This window comes from Dromaius novaehollandiae, chromosome 4, assembly GCF_036370855.1.
Source record: "Dromaius novaehollandiae isolate bDroNov1 chromosome 4, bDroNov1.hap1, whole genome shotgun sequence".
Taxonomy (NCBI): domain Eukaryota; kingdom Metazoa; phylum Chordata; class Aves; order Casuariiformes; family Dromaiidae; genus Dromaius; species Dromaius novaehollandiae.
The window spans coordinates 12,796,877-12,813,133 of record NC_088101.1 but is presented as its reverse complement, the minus strand read 5'-3'; the positions used below and the strand labels follow the sequence as shown (position 1 = coordinate 12,813,133).

At 45.7% G+C, this 16,257-nt stretch overlaps 1 protein-coding gene across 3 annotated transcripts in view; it reads right to left on the bottom strand.

Moving 5' to 3' along the window:
- Positions 1–1,446: 1,446 nt before the first annotated feature.
- Positions 1,447–16,257, bottom strand: part of SHROOM3 (shroom family member 3) — a 111,010-nt gene continuing 96,199 nt past the window's right edge. For all 3 annotated transcript variants that reach the window (XM_026103554.2, XM_064510437.1, XM_064510438.1), the window contains exons 5-10: positions 14,139–14,215; positions 9,594–10,511; positions 7,920–8,426; positions 6,917–7,067; positions 3,158–3,430; positions 1,447–2,441 (exon numbers count right to left, since the gene is read on the bottom strand). In XM_026103554.2, the coding sequence (XP_025959339.2) occupies positions 2,082–2,441; positions 3,158–3,430; positions 6,917–7,067; positions 7,920–8,426; positions 9,594–10,511; positions 14,139–14,215 (2,286 nt within the window). In that variant the 3' untranslated portion in view covers positions 1,447–2,081. The remainder of the gene's footprint in view (positions 2,442–3,157; positions 3,431–6,916; positions 7,068–7,919; positions 8,427–9,593; positions 10,512–14,138; positions 14,216–16,257) is intronic.

Below are 16,257 nucleotides of genomic sequence, written 5' to 3'. Positions count from 1 at the left end.
TTTTTTTCTTTGACAAATTAAATGCTTTGATTGGCTTGGAAACAGTACCCCCCCACACACTATTTTTTTTGGGGGGGGGGGCATCCCCCCAAAATAGATTTTTCCTCTGTTTCTTTGATTCAGCTATTAAGGCATTAAAAAACAAAAAAACAAAAACAAAAAAACAGTTTCCCAGCTAGTTCTGCTTAGGGTTGTCATGAAATGCTCTACAGGCCTGAACAGTGTTCAAGCTCAGAAACAGTGAAAAGGAGACGTTTGCTGTCATCACATGTAACAAGTTTGGTGCTTCAAAAAACATTAAAACACCAGGTAGATTTTCTTTGGGGATTCGGAGAATTAATGCTTGATAATACTTGAGCATTAGCATTTTCTCAGTCTGCCAAGCTGCCTATGGAAGACCTAAGCGAGAAATCTGTCTGATACATTTGTTTCAAAAAAAACCCCCAAACAACAAAAAACAAAAGGGTGAGTGGGTGGGGTGCGCTTTAAAACCAGCACAGCAGGCAATGACTGTTGTAATTTCCAGTCATGTGCTAGTTGAAATTCATAATGAAGGGAGTTAAAAATGATGTGATTAAAACCTCTGTTCCTGTCCTGGTGGCAAGATAGGATGGGAGGAACAAAGCAACGCCCTGGAGAAAGGAGAAGTGCAAACAGTTGCTGCAGCAGGAAATCTCTACAAGGTCAGAAGCGAGATGACCCGAATCTGGCTCGTGAGTCGCGGTGGCAATCTATTCACGCAGCTCCCAGCCACTTCTTCTGAACGGTGATGCAGCATCTTTGAGAGGACACTACTTCTCACACAGCAAAAGAGAGTCTGGCCGAAACTGCTTTGCTGACTGCAAGCTGGCAGCAATCCTCCAGCATTTGGTAAGTTGATAAAGTAAAGTTTGGCTGGGCAAATTTAGCTACTCCAGGTTGGGCTGACTAGGAAATAATCCAATAGCCCTTACAGCAGGCTTCTATCTACCTAACCAGGGCAGAGGATATTATCATTAGATATGCATGACTTCCGTGGGTAGGAAGAGAATACTGGGTTTTAAATTAATGATGCTTCTGGAATGTAAGATAATTTCTGATGAAGTGGGTTCAGACAAATGAGGTATTGCTGTACAAAAAAATCTTAGTATACATCATCCTTTCAGAAAAATAGCCTATAAATAATGCCATTAAAGACCCTTCCCGCATTTCACTAAAATGATTTCAGACAGCACCACAGATCATGACTTTGATTATTTAAAACAAAGACAGACTCGCCCCTACAGTCAGTCCGGACCTGGATTCATTACTTCATGCTGACTTGGACTCCTGAGATGCAGGTTCTCATAAGTTTAAACTCCAGAATGATTTGAACACAAGATCCAGAAGAGGAAAGATTATATTTTCCTGGTCAAAATCTCCTTTGCAGGGACACTTACTGGTTTATTCAGTATGTGTTGAAACAGGTTGAGGCTTCTTCTGGTAGCTCTTTATTATATTAAAAAAACAACAACAACAACAAACACCAAGAGATGCTCCAAGCTAATGCGTAACTATCTTTGGGGTTCCCTCTTTTTGTTAAGGTTTTCACAAAATACAAAATTAAATGTCTTTTCTACATACAGAACAAAGTAGAATCAAGTAACTGATTAGAATATGTACAAAAACTTACACATTCTGTCTTGTTCTTTAAAAAATATAAATATCAATAATGTTCAGGAGAATGGGTTGGTTTTATTTTTAAGGCTTCATTCTTTCAGATCCTTCATTATTTAAACGAGGTGCCAGGCAGGCAGGAAAGGGAGGGAAGAAAGGAGGTCAAGTTTTCTATTAAAGGTAATTTGTTTATTTCTCATGAGACTCTTCCTCATCTCTGGCAGGAGGAGAAATAGTTTAGTCCCCTCCAGGTTGATTTAAGATTCCAGGAAGCAGGGGTGGAGGAAAAGGGAAATAAAAACTTTATTATCGTTATTTTTTTCCTTCATTGAAATCTTGTTTTAAACCTGTCTCCGTTCATTGTCATTGTAGAGAACCTTCTGCAAAGTACTTGGATTAAATAGACTCAAGCAGGAGTATTTTACCACAGGTCCATCTGGAAAAGGTTAGAGTGAGGACGAGACCACTGGAGGTGTTTTACCACCGACCCCGGCGGAGGTAGCAAGTGCTGCAGCTAGGGCAGCTGCTGCTGTTGCATCCCTGGGCGTGAAGTCTGTGGGGAGGCTTTCCACCAGGCACTTGAGCTGTTCCTGACCCAGTTTGATCTTATCATCTAGCTCTCGTTGCTCTATGAGAAGTGCAGACTTCATCTTTACAAAGTGCTGGTAGTCCTGGAGCTGTTCCTCAGAGAGGTAGTTACCCAGGATTTCCAAGACCACACGTTCTCGCCGGTCAAGGTTTTCCTTGAGTTCCCGGGCGTCTTCGTGCTGGCCAGCCAGCAGTTTCCTCTTCTCGTTCAGAGAGCTCTGTACACATCAGAGAGAGCGCTTCAGTACCAGCAGCACCAACCTCACTGCTCCCCCCTCTCCGACCCCCCGACGCTACGTTTGCCGCCTCGCGGGGAGGCGGGATGGCTGCTCTGCACAGCCAGCAGCCTGGGGGAGGAGGCTGAACATCTCGCTGTGGCTTGAACCCGAATCCCACTGAATCGGACACTGAATGCTCTAGACAACGTGGGGCAGAAAAGGCCCCTAGTAAGCCAGTAAAACATGCTCAAAAGCCACGGCTACTGGCACAGTATGGCCTTGTCTCCTGCAGCCACCCAAAGAATGTTAAAATTGCCTTCTGCCGAATCAAGAGGCGGCAGGTTGTCGCATGACACGCAGCACGACACAGCCATTCTTCCACCCACTGGTCACTGACCTGCTGTCCAGAACACAGCCATTTTGTTTACACAAGAGACATTTATACAAATTGGGATCAAAATTCCCAGGGAAAGAACTGCATTTATTAATGCTTATACGTGCAGAACATGGCAAACTGCTGTTGCCCATCACTTTGAGTGCTGCGGTCAGAGGTATTGCTCAGACCCCTTCGTGGCCCCCAGAGTTGGATGCCTGAGTAAGGCACTTGCATCCCTGAGAGCCTTTGGAAGTCCTAGCTTATACAAGCACACTCTTCTGACTGCTGCTGTCTGGCACCCCGAGACAGGCCAAGACACTACGGTTATGCAGATACGTACCCGCTCTTCACTGTTGGCATTTTCCCCTAGACTACTCAAAACATTCTCTACCCGGGCCAGGCGTCCCGAGAGGGAGAGCAAGAGGTTCACCACCTTATCCAAATCGCCAATGAACATCTTGTATTTGTCAAACTCGTTAGGTTTGCATAGCTCACTGATCAACAGCTCCACTTCCTCTCCGAGAGCATTATTCATCTTAATGTCTGCAAGCAGGCCTTCTTTGGCTTCCTTCAGGATTTCCAGTTTCTGGGTCAAGCTCCTGATGAGCTCAGCCTGTCAGAAGAGAAACACATTGCCACTGGTCATTATCATGATCACACTGGTCATGTGGATGATGGCAACAAGAAGACACGGCTGCTGTCACTGAGAAGCAGGATCCATTCAGCAACAGCTGACAAAGGCGACATCAAGGAGGGAACAGAGAAGGCTGAAATTCAACACTAGCTGAAAACGTGAATGCCTGATCAAATAACATGGAGATATTTTTGTTCTACCATCAGTCAGTATTTTCAAAAGACACATCCAATTTGGTGTGCCATATTCTGACACCCAGCTGCATACATTAGCAAGAGGATAATCATATGCATCTTTCTTCATAAATTGTTTTCAAGCCTCTGGCTGAAAAGAGCCATAAGAGAGCTGCATCAAGAGCTACATCTCCTACACTGTCCCTGCTCCCTAACACAGCCTCAGAGTTCTTGTCTGGATGTTACGTTTTATATTGCCCACAACTGTATGAAATAACTAGTGGAAAAAATGAATTTAAGATGTCTTATTAATGGCGTGATAAGTGACTGAGCTAGAACTTGCTAATTACATATGCCTTAGCAAGAAAGGAGGAATTGCCACATTTATTTTCCCCCTCTTACAGTACACTGAAAGTACTGACTGCTCCTTTCTCGGCCATCTCAGTGTTGAGGTGCAAGCCTCACATTCAACTGTGACCAAAGAGATATTACCAATGCTCACTGCCTGTGCAGACTCTGCCTCATAAAGAGATGCATCAAGCAAGCATTTACACCAAAGATGCTCTAAATTTACTTAAGGCACTGGGTAAAGACACGGAGAGCACACATCCATTTTGTGAAAATGCTGACAACTATTTCACTGCCAAAGAAAAAGAAGACCCTAGTGTTTAGTGACTCCAGAACTAGCCGTATTGCACAAATGCTGGAGATCCCAATATCTGTTAGGATTTATGGGAAAAATATAGGCAAATGCAGAAGTCTGTGGCCTGGCGCTTGCAATTCTTGCTTCCATTTAGTCCTAAGCGAGAACACAGAAAGCAATCTCTTGATACAAGGGTTGGGAATGTTCAGTATTTTCAGTCTGTGCACTGATGAGCCATCATTACACGTATGTTAATCTATTCTGCATACAAACACTGCAGCATGAAATGGGAGTAAATCACAAGGTCACCTGAAAAGATTTTCTCAAAGTTTATGAACATAGTCTTCTTTCCATCAAGGCTGCTGGTAATTTCAAGTAGGAAGGTGGTGTACCTCAAAGGAAAGAGGATCTCCAAACACAGGTCAAGCTGAAGGTCGCTTCAAATTGGCCCCTCTGCCCAGGGGCTGCCTGCCTGAGCGGTGTTTAAAAGGCAGGTTTCAGAGCCGGGAAGCCAACAGCCCAGTTTAGCCAGACACCACTAGATGGTACACTGTGCGTGCATCCTCCGGAGCGCAGCGTTTTCTGGCTGCACTACAATCCATTGGCAGCTTCTGCACAAGCGCAGAGGCTGAATAAAAACTGACTAACATGCTCTTAAAACAAATGTCAGGCTCATGCTGGAATGACTGCCAAGCCGTGGCATTTTTTAGCAGGGTAGTTCAGGGGGAGATGACAGCAAAGGTAATACTAGACCCCACCTGCTAGGATAAGGGACAGCCAAAACTCTTTTACCTAGATTCTACCCTCAATAGGACAGGTAGTATCCAGGGACAAGAAGCAACATCCCCCCCTTTGCCTGTGATGCTAAAGCCATGTTCAAAAAGCTGGTTTTCATGAGGCCTGAGCTGTTCCTTCCTGCTGGCCGCTCCTCCCTGCTCCAGATGCTTTGCAGGAAGTGCAGGCTGCCCTCCAGCCCTCTTCTGCAGGAGACTACTGGGCTGCAGAGAGTGAAGCACCTTTGTTCTGAAGGCCTGTGAGTTGAAAGGGGACTGCAAAACACTTGCTTTATGTTGATTAATCAGCCTGTGGTCCCAAATGCCAACCAACATAGTTCCTTTGCGCATTTACAATGGAAATGAGCTTGGTTTACCCAAATGACCCTCAGAGTAGCTGCCTTCCTCAGATAATGCCTATGCAAATGTTATTTCACACAGACCGTGAACAAACATGCCAAGCAATCTCCCTGTCTCGGCCTAATCACTCCAATCTATTTCTGTTTTTCCATGCAAATGTAACCTTTGAGGCCTGGGACTTGTCCTTCAGTAGCAGGCTCACGCCTACTTGCAAGCTTGTCAGATGCCTGCAGCATGCCCACCGACTCCTTGGAGCAGCACCCTTGTCTTGTTTAAACACCCCCCACCTTTCATGTTGGTATAGGCAGGCAGTCATTTTTGAATTGAACAGCACCCCAAAAAGTGCTATAGACACAGCAGGGCCTGTGATTACCTTCGAGGCTGTGTGCTCTACAGCCAATGGCTTAGGCCAGCTAATGAAAGCTGCAGCCAAAGGCCTTAGTCGAATGCTTTTGATTAGCTATATGTGCATAACTTGCTATGCAGAAACTATCTAGGACCACAGATATAAGAGATGGCAGGGACTGTGAGCGTAGCTAGCTCATGCCAGTGCCACGGTATGACAGCTCCCTCGAGACATTGTTCTACCTGCACCTCACACAAAATGCGCTACTATGTTTACAACATATGGGACTTACACAGATATTTGTATCCTTCAGTATCCTTAAACTCTGCTGTTGTACTAACAGAATAAAATATGAGCTGTGTTACTCTGGCCAGTGCAATGTAGGATGTTCCAAATTTACAGGCAGGCATGGCTGCTTTTGATGTGCAGGTAGTAGGTGAGTGAAGAGAGGCAAAAAGTCATGGAAGACAGAGCACCCAGGCCTCCAGCAAGAACTGCAGGGGATGTTCCTCAGTGAAATTTAGCTACAGTAAGAGAGGAAAATGTTTCCTCCTCTCCTGTCCTGCTCTCCTTCTCCTCCCCATCCCATGACAAGTCGTCACACCCCCATTGTGCTGACTGAGGTGAACATGGCTTTCACCATGAAACAATAAAGGATGGGAAAATTTAAAAGAGTAAAAAATGTTTCTTTGGTGGCAGCAAGTAGGGACAGCAGGTAAAATGGGTAAATTGGCCTCACTAAAGAAAAAAATTACAAGGTAAAACCTTGTGCACCAAGACAGAGCAGTCACTGGCTATATTCCGTTCCTGTCTCTGATCTGATGTGTCCTTACTCAAGTCGATTTTCCTCTCCCTGTTTCTTCCTTGCTTTGGGGCAGGGACTGTCTTTGACAACCTATATGCTCAGCATGTGGCACAATGCAGGTCAGCCTGAGGCTGGATTTACAATAAGCACTCAGAGAAGCACTCTCCACTCACAGACGTGGGAAGGTATGTTTTAGGTTGCCCTAATGAAGCTTCACGTATGGCCTAAATGCACCCAGCTCCCATGTAATATCCAAGTGTGACATCCAAATACTGACATCAGATAGAAATGCACTTCTTTACTTTAGGACTTATTCCTATTTCAAGAAAGTAATCAGAAAGTGGTGATGCATGCTCTGAATTTACCTTTTTTTCATTGATGTCCAGCAGCTCCTCTTCCTCACCCGCTTCTTCTGGCAAGTCCTTGATTTTATTCAGCAGTTCTGCTTTGGGTGCTGAAACGTTATAATAGGCAGGGCAGTGGACCAGAGTTACAGGAGCTTCCTTTTCTTCTCTCCTACCACAGTAGAGAAAAAGGAGGAGTTCAATCTGAGTTCCACTTTTTCCTATGCCTGGATCCACGCTTTTCCAGCACCTCCTCTTTTGACACCTTCTCAGTGTTACTAACCGCAAAGGAAATGGCCAATTCCTGCCATCAGAGGGTGCATGTCAGCTGCTTTCGAATCTCTCCACTGTGCAAAAAGACCAGCACAGCTGCTCTACTGTTTAAATGATGACTAGTTACCAACTCTAAACAGGTGATTTCTCCATGGAGGTAAATCAGCATAGCTCAGCTGGTGATGGCGAGACTGACCCTTTTATCTGCATAATGCATTACAATTTATTTCAATGTGGTTCTCCAGCTATCACTTATGGTCCCCTGTCTTAGACCACTGCAGGACCTGTGCTGACCTTTGCATCCCACTGTAGGAAGCAGGCACCCCCCATCTCTCCCTCCAAACCTGGGCCTCTCATTACCTGTCTGCAAGCCACTGGTCTGGGCCTGATTTTACTCTCACCTCAGTTACCTTGGCTTGGACTGAACTGCTGCAGATTACAAAGGTTAAGAGAGCAAAATCAAATAATATCTCCAGAGATGGTTCATTTCCTGCCCCCCTACCAAGCTGAGAATCATTTTCTACACAGTCCTGAGAGGTGAGCAATAAGAGCACAGCCAAGCTAAAGAGAAACAGCATTCAGAAATGCCCTGTCAGCCTCATGCCGGGGGACTGAGAAACTCACTCTCTGTCAGTGCCCGTCTATAGCAATGCAGAAGAATTTGGCAGAGAATTCTTGCTTGTCCTTAAAAGCAAGCAAGCGGTGAGTTCTTTCGAGACATAAGCCAACAACCCGAACGAACAGTGCTTACTTGTCATCCTCAGATGCTGTCCTGATAGCTTTTTTCTGTGACATCTTCCTTTTCATGTTGCTCTCCTTCAGCAAGCTGCTTCCACTGGGGAAAAGCCCTTCCATTAAGTCCATGGTTGTCTTCATTTTGGAATCTGGATCCAGGATATCGGCCAAAGACTTATCTTTATGGACGATTTCTTTTGCTAGAGCCTCTGACTTGATATCCTCTGGGGTCTTTTTCTTTGTCTTCACCGGAGGAGCTGTGCTGAGCGTCCTGGAGTCCAGGCTGCCATTTTCCGACTCTCCAGCGACGACCGGTGGCTCTCTGTTTTTGCCTTCGGGTTGAGTTGCGGGCTGTTTATGAGAGCTTTCAGGCCCTTCAGAAGAAGCAACTAACTGGTGCTGTTTATCCACAGCAGACGGAGAGCTAGTCCTCTCTGATGCAGGCCAATTATTTTCACTGATATTGCTGCCCAGTCCTGCTGTCTCCCTCTCGACCAGGGCTTTGGGAAAACTTCGGAAGTTTCTACGGACAGAAAAATTCTGTGAGATGAAGAAAAGCTTACTGCATAGGATCTTTGTGCACACGTGGTAAAGGCCTAACACAGGTAAGTTTTCCTTCTCTCTCACCCATTTTTGTCTCTTTGCATTTCAACACAGAAAAGCCTATGCTGTGAAGCTAAAGGCACAAGAAGGATTTTATTCCCTGGATGCTGCTGTTTTGTCATTCCAACACAGAAAGAACCAGTGAGTGACCCTCTACGTTGTGCATTAAAGCAGGAGGTCCTGGAGTCAGAATCATGGAGTGTGCTCAGACACAAGAGGTAGCGGGGACACAGTTCAGTCAGTCACTTTTCTGCTCAGGGGCTGGGGACATTGAGTCTCATCCCTTGGGAGTGCCCATCTGAGCAGTCTCCACTCATCTGTCCCTTTCATGCTGCAAAAGTAAATTGCTACCACAGCCTTGGCCAGATTCTTCCCTATCGGAAATCAGAGCAGCTCCCTGGAAGCGAGGGAAGCTGTGCTGTGTTAAACCAGCCGGGCATCCAGCCCAAACTCCTATCCTTCAGGAAAAATGCCCTATACAATGTTACTGTGGCATATTTGCATTGTCATTTCGTAGCATATAGTCATCGTTCTATAATAGGATTATTTGGTGCCAGGTCTGCAATGTATTCTGGGAAACTCTAACGGTTTGGAAAAACCTGAGTTCATTATGGGATAGTTCTCTCTCAAAAACCAGTAACTGGAAGGAGTCAGCAGCCACTTTAGCTGTTTGTGCTGGAATGAGTAAGAAGAAACCCCACTGAAATCCATAGGGTAACTGCAAGGGAACGAGACCGGGGTAGTTTCTCACTCATAACCCCTTTTGCCTTGCCTGCTAAGCACCTGTCAGTACATCTGCTAGAAGACCACAGAGCTTTTTGTCTTCTTGCTTTATGCCCCTGCCCCGGCCACGCCATCTGACAGTGCTCTTGGCAGCCAGCAAAGCCTAGTGGCAGCGAGTCTGTCCGGCTGTCCCTCTCCCCTTCTAATGTGTGCGCTCCTCCACAAGCTTCACGCTCAGCAGCTGTGGGTGGGTCGCTGGGGCATGCAGAGCTGTGGAGGTCAGTCACATTTGGCTGGAGCCCTGCATATCTTACTCTATATGGCCCTACAACGCCTGAGGCACCACGTTACAGCTCCCCCTTACCTCACTTTGGCCTCCTCCAAGAGCCTGGCGGATTTGTCTCCAGCTGCCCCACTCCCCTCAAGTGCTGCCGGTGGGGCAGGAGGTGGGAATTCCTCCGTGCCGTTTGCTGAAGTGGAAGAGCTCAGCTCAGGAAGAGGATGGGGTGGCAGTGGGGATGAGAAGGGTTGAATGACGACACCAGGCTGGGAAGGAGGGACAAACACCTCATCGTCTTCATCATCCTGCAGCAATGGTGGGGGAGTAAGCTGCAGGCACGACTCTGAGATCCGGAGATGGGTTGTCCCAAGGGGAGAAGGAATCTCTGGGTCAGAGGAAGTGCTGCTCTGTGTCGGCAGGAACTGCCACCTCTGGGAGAGCTTAGGCCCGGCCACTGGAGGAGACACCATGGCCCTCGGGAAGCTGTCATCCTTGACCGAATGACCCCTTGTCACTCTGGGAGGCAGGTATCTGTAAGGCAGCCCAGCTTTCCTTCTCCACATCATTTCTTCTGTGGGAGTCTCAGGAGATCTATCCTGGACAGCATCCAAAGACTGTGCCTGAATATTACTGCTGCCCTCAGAGGCAACAGCATCTCGTTTGGCATGATGCTGTCTCAGAGCCTGGCAATCTCCTGCAGTCTGCAAGTCTGAGGCGGTCTGGGTGGGCATATTAGGTGCAGACTGGCCAGATCCAGAAGGAATAAGGTCAAGGACCAAGGGTTTAAAGCCCTGCTTCTGTTCAGGGTAGCGACTCCTTGCCTCTGTTGGGGATGGGACAAATGCAGAAGTCCTGCTATCTTGCCTGGAAAGCTCTGAGACCTTGTGGCTCTCGGTTAGTGTGGAGGAACCAGCACCAGCCTCGCTGCTGTTCTGAGGAAGGGGATAATAACTTGTGAATGTCATTTTTTCCGAGTGGCTTCTTTCCTTCTTGCTGACAGACCTGAAAACCAAGAGACAGACCATGATAAGGCTAACAATTAATCAGTGAGCAGCCCAAGCTATTGTACACCCCCTTAAAAGGCAAATTATGCAACCATGTTGGAGGCCTGGGTCAGTGCCTGCTGAGCCAGGTGCAGTGCAGTTGTGCTGCTGAAACTAGAAGTAAATCCAGTCTACTAATTCTAGGGACACAGAGCTAGATTCATTCCCACTCATCCGTCTCCCATCACTTCCAGTGCATGTTAGATCACACACATATGCACACATGTGGTGAGCATCACAGAAATACTCAGTAGAAAAAAAACACACTTATTCTCTGGTTATTGTTTCAAGGCTCAGCTGTCAAATATATAAATAAGAGTACGAATAATATAATTTTGGACTCCAGGGAAAATGAATGTATTTCTACAGACCAAGATTAATGAATCTTCTTTTGACCCACCTATAAAGTTCAGAGTAGCACAGGAACTAGGCAGTCATCTATACAGGGAAAACCTAAGTGCCTGGATTATTTTCCAGCCTCACTTTGAATTCTGTTTACTACAGATAGGGCAGGCAGTGATTGCTGTAAGGCAGATGATTTGACATTATCTACCATCAGACTCCATTCCCAATTACTGATAATTTTGACAACTTGAGCTTTATGGGCCAAAACTCCCATCATGCTGTTTGCTCCTTTTGGAAAGCTGCCATTAAAATGATTCAGTGATCTTCAAGAACAAAATGAGGCAAAAACTGCACTATTTTGATTGCTGAGATGAAGAAAAAAATTCTTAAAACCTTGGGATCCTGTTAGAAAAAAGAGCTCTATTCAGATAGGTTGGTGTTATAAAAAACAAGGCCAAAACACTTGAACTGCAACAGGATATGAAAGCTGCAAATTCAGTGGATTAAATTATTCTTTCCATCTCTTTTAAGATGTTTGTATGCGAATCCGAGAAAGAGTGGCTGGTCTAAGCGAGGCTCCTGCTTAGAACATGTAGCCAAACTTACTTGCCCGTATACCTATTGAGCTGGCAAACAAAATGAGCAATAACAATAGCGCTAGCAAATCTAAGAGAAGATCGCTTAAAAACATGAGGCCATACTGTAAAACAATAAAATACAATAAAGCAACACTGCCAATGTATTTGCTGTTCGCAAGATTCATTGTTCAAATAATCTAACACCGTCTGTCCACGCTGTTTGATACTTGGGGCCCAAATTTGCTCTAAGAGGTACTGGTACAAATTAAGAATAATTTTGTCAAAGACATGGGTTGTTACGGCTTTATTCTGGTGTAACTGAGAACAGAATTTGGCAGCCTCTGCCTGGGGGCAGGGACACTTTCCAGACAGACGGCTATTGGTATTGTCTGTGGATCCTGGACAGTAGCAATGTGTATTCTTTCCAGATACTCAGTGTTTGTCAGAGAAGCCAGATGGTAATTCTCTAATTTAAAGACCTCTCCTACTGTAGAGGCAATTGCTGAGTCTAAAACTGGTGGAACAACAACCGTTTCCAACGGTGCTTATGAGACAGCTATTGTACGTCACCTGGGGAACAACGTAAGAGCACAGAGCGTTAAGTCACGGAGCAGAAGTGACCGGACCAAATGATCGCTACCAGGACTTGCATAATTTCACCACTGGATGGAGTTTCGTCCTCTAACAAGAGAGGCGCAAGGGGCGTTCCCAGGTCCTCTCCAGCGCATTGAACGGCAGAGACCCGGGGGACCAATAAACATAATTCCTGCAGCCCGCTGTTGCCCCCCCCAAAGGGCCTGTGCATGGAGTACGCTGCAGGCAGGGATGGGATGGAGCTGGTTACATGTCAGAGGACTCGCTAGAAAACCAGCTAATCTGGCTGGCAATCACAGGATGCAGGCAAAGACCGCATCTCTTAAGACATGGACTGAGGATGCTGCCTCATGCCATGACACTCTCGCAGGCCCAAACCATCTATATGAGCCCGACTGTGTTGTACTCGCTCACACTGGGGTGGGGGAAGGTTCAGCAGTATCCTAAAAGTGGGACTTCTTGTGTTAATCATCGGCACGTGGGTAAGGTCCTGCTCTACCTGCCCCTTTTTGGTCTGTGGAGGATCCAAATCTTGTTCCCACTGGGAGTTAACTGCAAAACTTCTACTGGCTGGTAGGGAGTGGTTTGCAGGCTGTGCGCTGGGACTGTGTCCTAAAAGTCAAGAGGGTTTTCCTGTCTTCCCCTATCCTTTTGTTGTATCTTTTGGAAAAACCAGGAAAGTGTTCTGATCAAGAAGGGAAAGTGATCCCACACCTCCTAGGAGAAATGTGCTCGTATAGCGTACAAGATGCCTACACAGCACAAATGTCATAAAACTGCTAAGGTGACAGCAATAATCTGTACGCAGTCAAGCATATAAAGGAGAAACCCACAGTTCATGCTACCATAAACTTGTTCTCAAGTGGGGTTTTTAGTCCAGTTACTTGGAAAATAGATTGGGAAGAAAAGAAAATAACAAGTAGTTATTTAGAAGAATGATGAAATGCCAATTTTAGAAGAAATGGAGAGGCAGAATGAACCAAAACAGCTGTCTTTCTCTTAGGAAAAAAACAGAAAATTATTCCAAACCTAAGAAAACGGGTATGTTTTAAATAATCATAAAAGGGCATGCCTGAAGGCAAAATGAGTCTCTCCAGAATGAAATTTAGGTCATCCTAGGCACAAAAATTGCCAGTCAGAGTCTGAATTAAGATGCAGCTAGACCAGGAGCCTGCCTATACTTCTAGCTGTCACCCTCTGGCCCAGTGCTGCATATTGAAACCTTTGGATCCACAGTGTTAACTCCCAGTGTGACAAAGGAGCAGGAAGACATTTACTGCAGTTTTCTGAGAAACAGAGCTCCTTTGTGAATAATTACTTTAGTCCCTCTTTTACTGTAACAAGAGTTAGCTGTTTGGACGCTTACAGCTTAGGGCAGGCATTTATTATTTATATGTAAATACAACCAGATCAACTTCAGTTCTAGTTAACTTCAAAACAATCCACTGCTAATAGTTTCATAGTTACATATGCTCTAATATTCTGAGCTTTATGATTACACTCTTCTATTTTTAAAAACATTTCTCTCTCCCCTGTTGCTGAGCAAAACATCCTAGTTGTACAACAGAAAGCAGCCTAAATGCAAAGCTTCACGTTAGCAAGATACTTGAGATCTCCCAGTATTAGCCCATGCAAATGCTCACTTGCTTTTGGGGAGGCAGCACACTGGACTGGGGAAAACCAGACAGAGTGAAACATCAAGGTATTTTTTTCTTTTAGGATCCTTCAGTTATGATAACCTCCGGATGTGACTCTTAACAGCAGATCAAACACGTTTTGGAAGGCACCTAATTTGACTATTGCTGCAGAAACATGCTCCAAGATGACATGACTGGAAAGGAGAAATTTACAGTGAATGAATGTCTGCAGTGAAAACAAATTGCTCACAGCAGCTTACTCCTTCTAACTCTACTGGGCACAGCACACCCAAAACTGCGTCCATGTAGATGTTTTCTCTACCTCGTCACGATCCAGCCATTTACACAGACAACATATGCCACCTGTTATTGGCAGCAGGATGACAAGAACCTAACCCTGCAGTGACAGAGGGGATATTAACATATACCTACCTGGCTCCTGCACTGATCACGTAGAAAGGATCTCTCACCATGGGGCCAAATTCACTGCCTTCCCTTCTCAGCAGGTCCTGGAGCGCAAAGACAGAATTAGCAGCAAGCACAAAACAAAACAGAACAACAAAACAGTGGTGCCTCCTGGTAAGAAACCACTCCGTATGCCATTTATGGAGGGGAGGAAAATAGGTAAGGATGTGCTCCAGTGACCGGAGGGAAACCAATCATCTCTGGGGCTTTTACATACTGGTTAAATTCAACAGATTCATCCACCCACCAAGGCTCTGTCCCAGCCTGGCAGTATTTCCCCTGGGGGTCCCCAGAAGAGAAGTGGTACACCATGGCAACTCAGTCTTCTTCTGTAGGAGCTTGAGCTATAACATGCTCCTTTTCACCAGCATGCCAGGAAACTGGAGCATGGCATACCCCCCTCCAGCTCCCTGCTCCTACTTAGGGGGCCCGCCTGCCTTTCCCAGACTTTTCCAGAGAGATGGATTTTGAAAAGCTCTCAGCAAGTCCTTGCCTCTTCTGAAAATGTACCCCAGGGTATCCATGGGAGCTGGGTGTTCACCCCTGTTTTATATGCAGGTAAGAAGCCGAGCCATCTTCGAAACAGCCTTAACTGGGAAAGCTGAACACCAAACCACCTGTCCCTCAGCAGAGAGAGAGGCTGATTGCCGCCAAGGTTTGAAACTCTAGCCACAAGTGGAGGTGCTGAAAAACACCAGGAAGCCTGGCACTTGGGTCTTTTGAAAACCTAAGCACAGATGCACAAAGGTCTCAGGATCTACCTCCTCTTTAGGCATTTAATTCATCTGAAACCAGAGAAATTTAGGAGCTGAAATACCTTTGTAAATCTGACTCTCCCTCCCCTAGAGCTCCCACCATAGGACACCAGACTATTACAAGACATGAAACCAAATGCTAAGCATGCTTCTGAAGAGGTCGGTATTTTCTCACATATGATCTTTTTGGCACAGAGCTCTTCAGTGCCCCGTTCCCCACGCCCCTAGTTTGCTTTTTTTGTCAGCATTGCTGTGGAGGGAGGGTAAGTGCTGATCTTGATTTAGGAGTCGGAGCTGGGAGACATGCAGGCTGCGACAGACTAAAAAAGCAGAGGGGAGGAAGGCAGAGAATGCGTTCTGAAGACTGATAGCTAATAATTCCACATGGCTATCAATTTCCGTGTATCTTTAAACAAATTCCTGCAGTGACACTGCAACGTGATTTATATGCAGCTGGCAAAGAACTCTACATATTGTATACAAGACCCTGAAAAATATACAGTGAGGCATTGAAGACTGCTGCTAAACTGCAAATATGTGTTTCCCACAAAAGATCTGAAACCCCCCCCCTCCCAAAATAAAATCACCCTGTTGTTTCAGCTGCGGCCCCTACTTTTGCAGTTTTGGTTTTGTATTGGAGACATTTCAGAAGCAAACCTAACCAAGAGAGCATTTAAACGTATCTTCCCTCTCAGACAATTACAGACTGGTGTACATGTCTGAAGTCAAACACGCTTTCCTGAATCGGAATTTAAGAACAGGATTTTCAGAAGTGTTGTGCTATCTATGAGACTAAGTCCTCACTACAGAAGCGAATACAGCTAAACCACTCCAGAAAACAGCAGTAAGGACTCTCCCCTCTTCTGGACTTGAGCTAAGACCCTGTGAGTTGGTCTGCACTGCTGCTCATCATCTGCCTTGAGTCAGCTCCCAACAAGTAGAAGCTCCAGTTTGTCTGCTGCATGTATGGAAGATCAAAAATGACCCAACAAGGGAAAAAAAAGGATCTCAAGAACCTCCCAATCTGTCCCCTGACCAAAACAGCAGATAAACATGAGCTATGGCTGCTTGCTGTCCAACCTGTCACTGAAAAGTACATTTCAGTGACTCCTCTCTCTCTGGAAGCCTGTTTATTTTTCTTGCTGCTCTGGCTGTACTGATAGGCAGAAAAAAAGTTGCAGCTTGGCTTTCACCCTAACTCTTTTTTAAGGACCGTCCTTTTACCAAACACAAAAGACTTCATGATCGGCAAGTGTGACAAAGTGGCACAGATGAGCCTGTTGCCTGGTTGGTGTGGAAAAATACTGATGATGGGATGAGGGAGCAGTGGT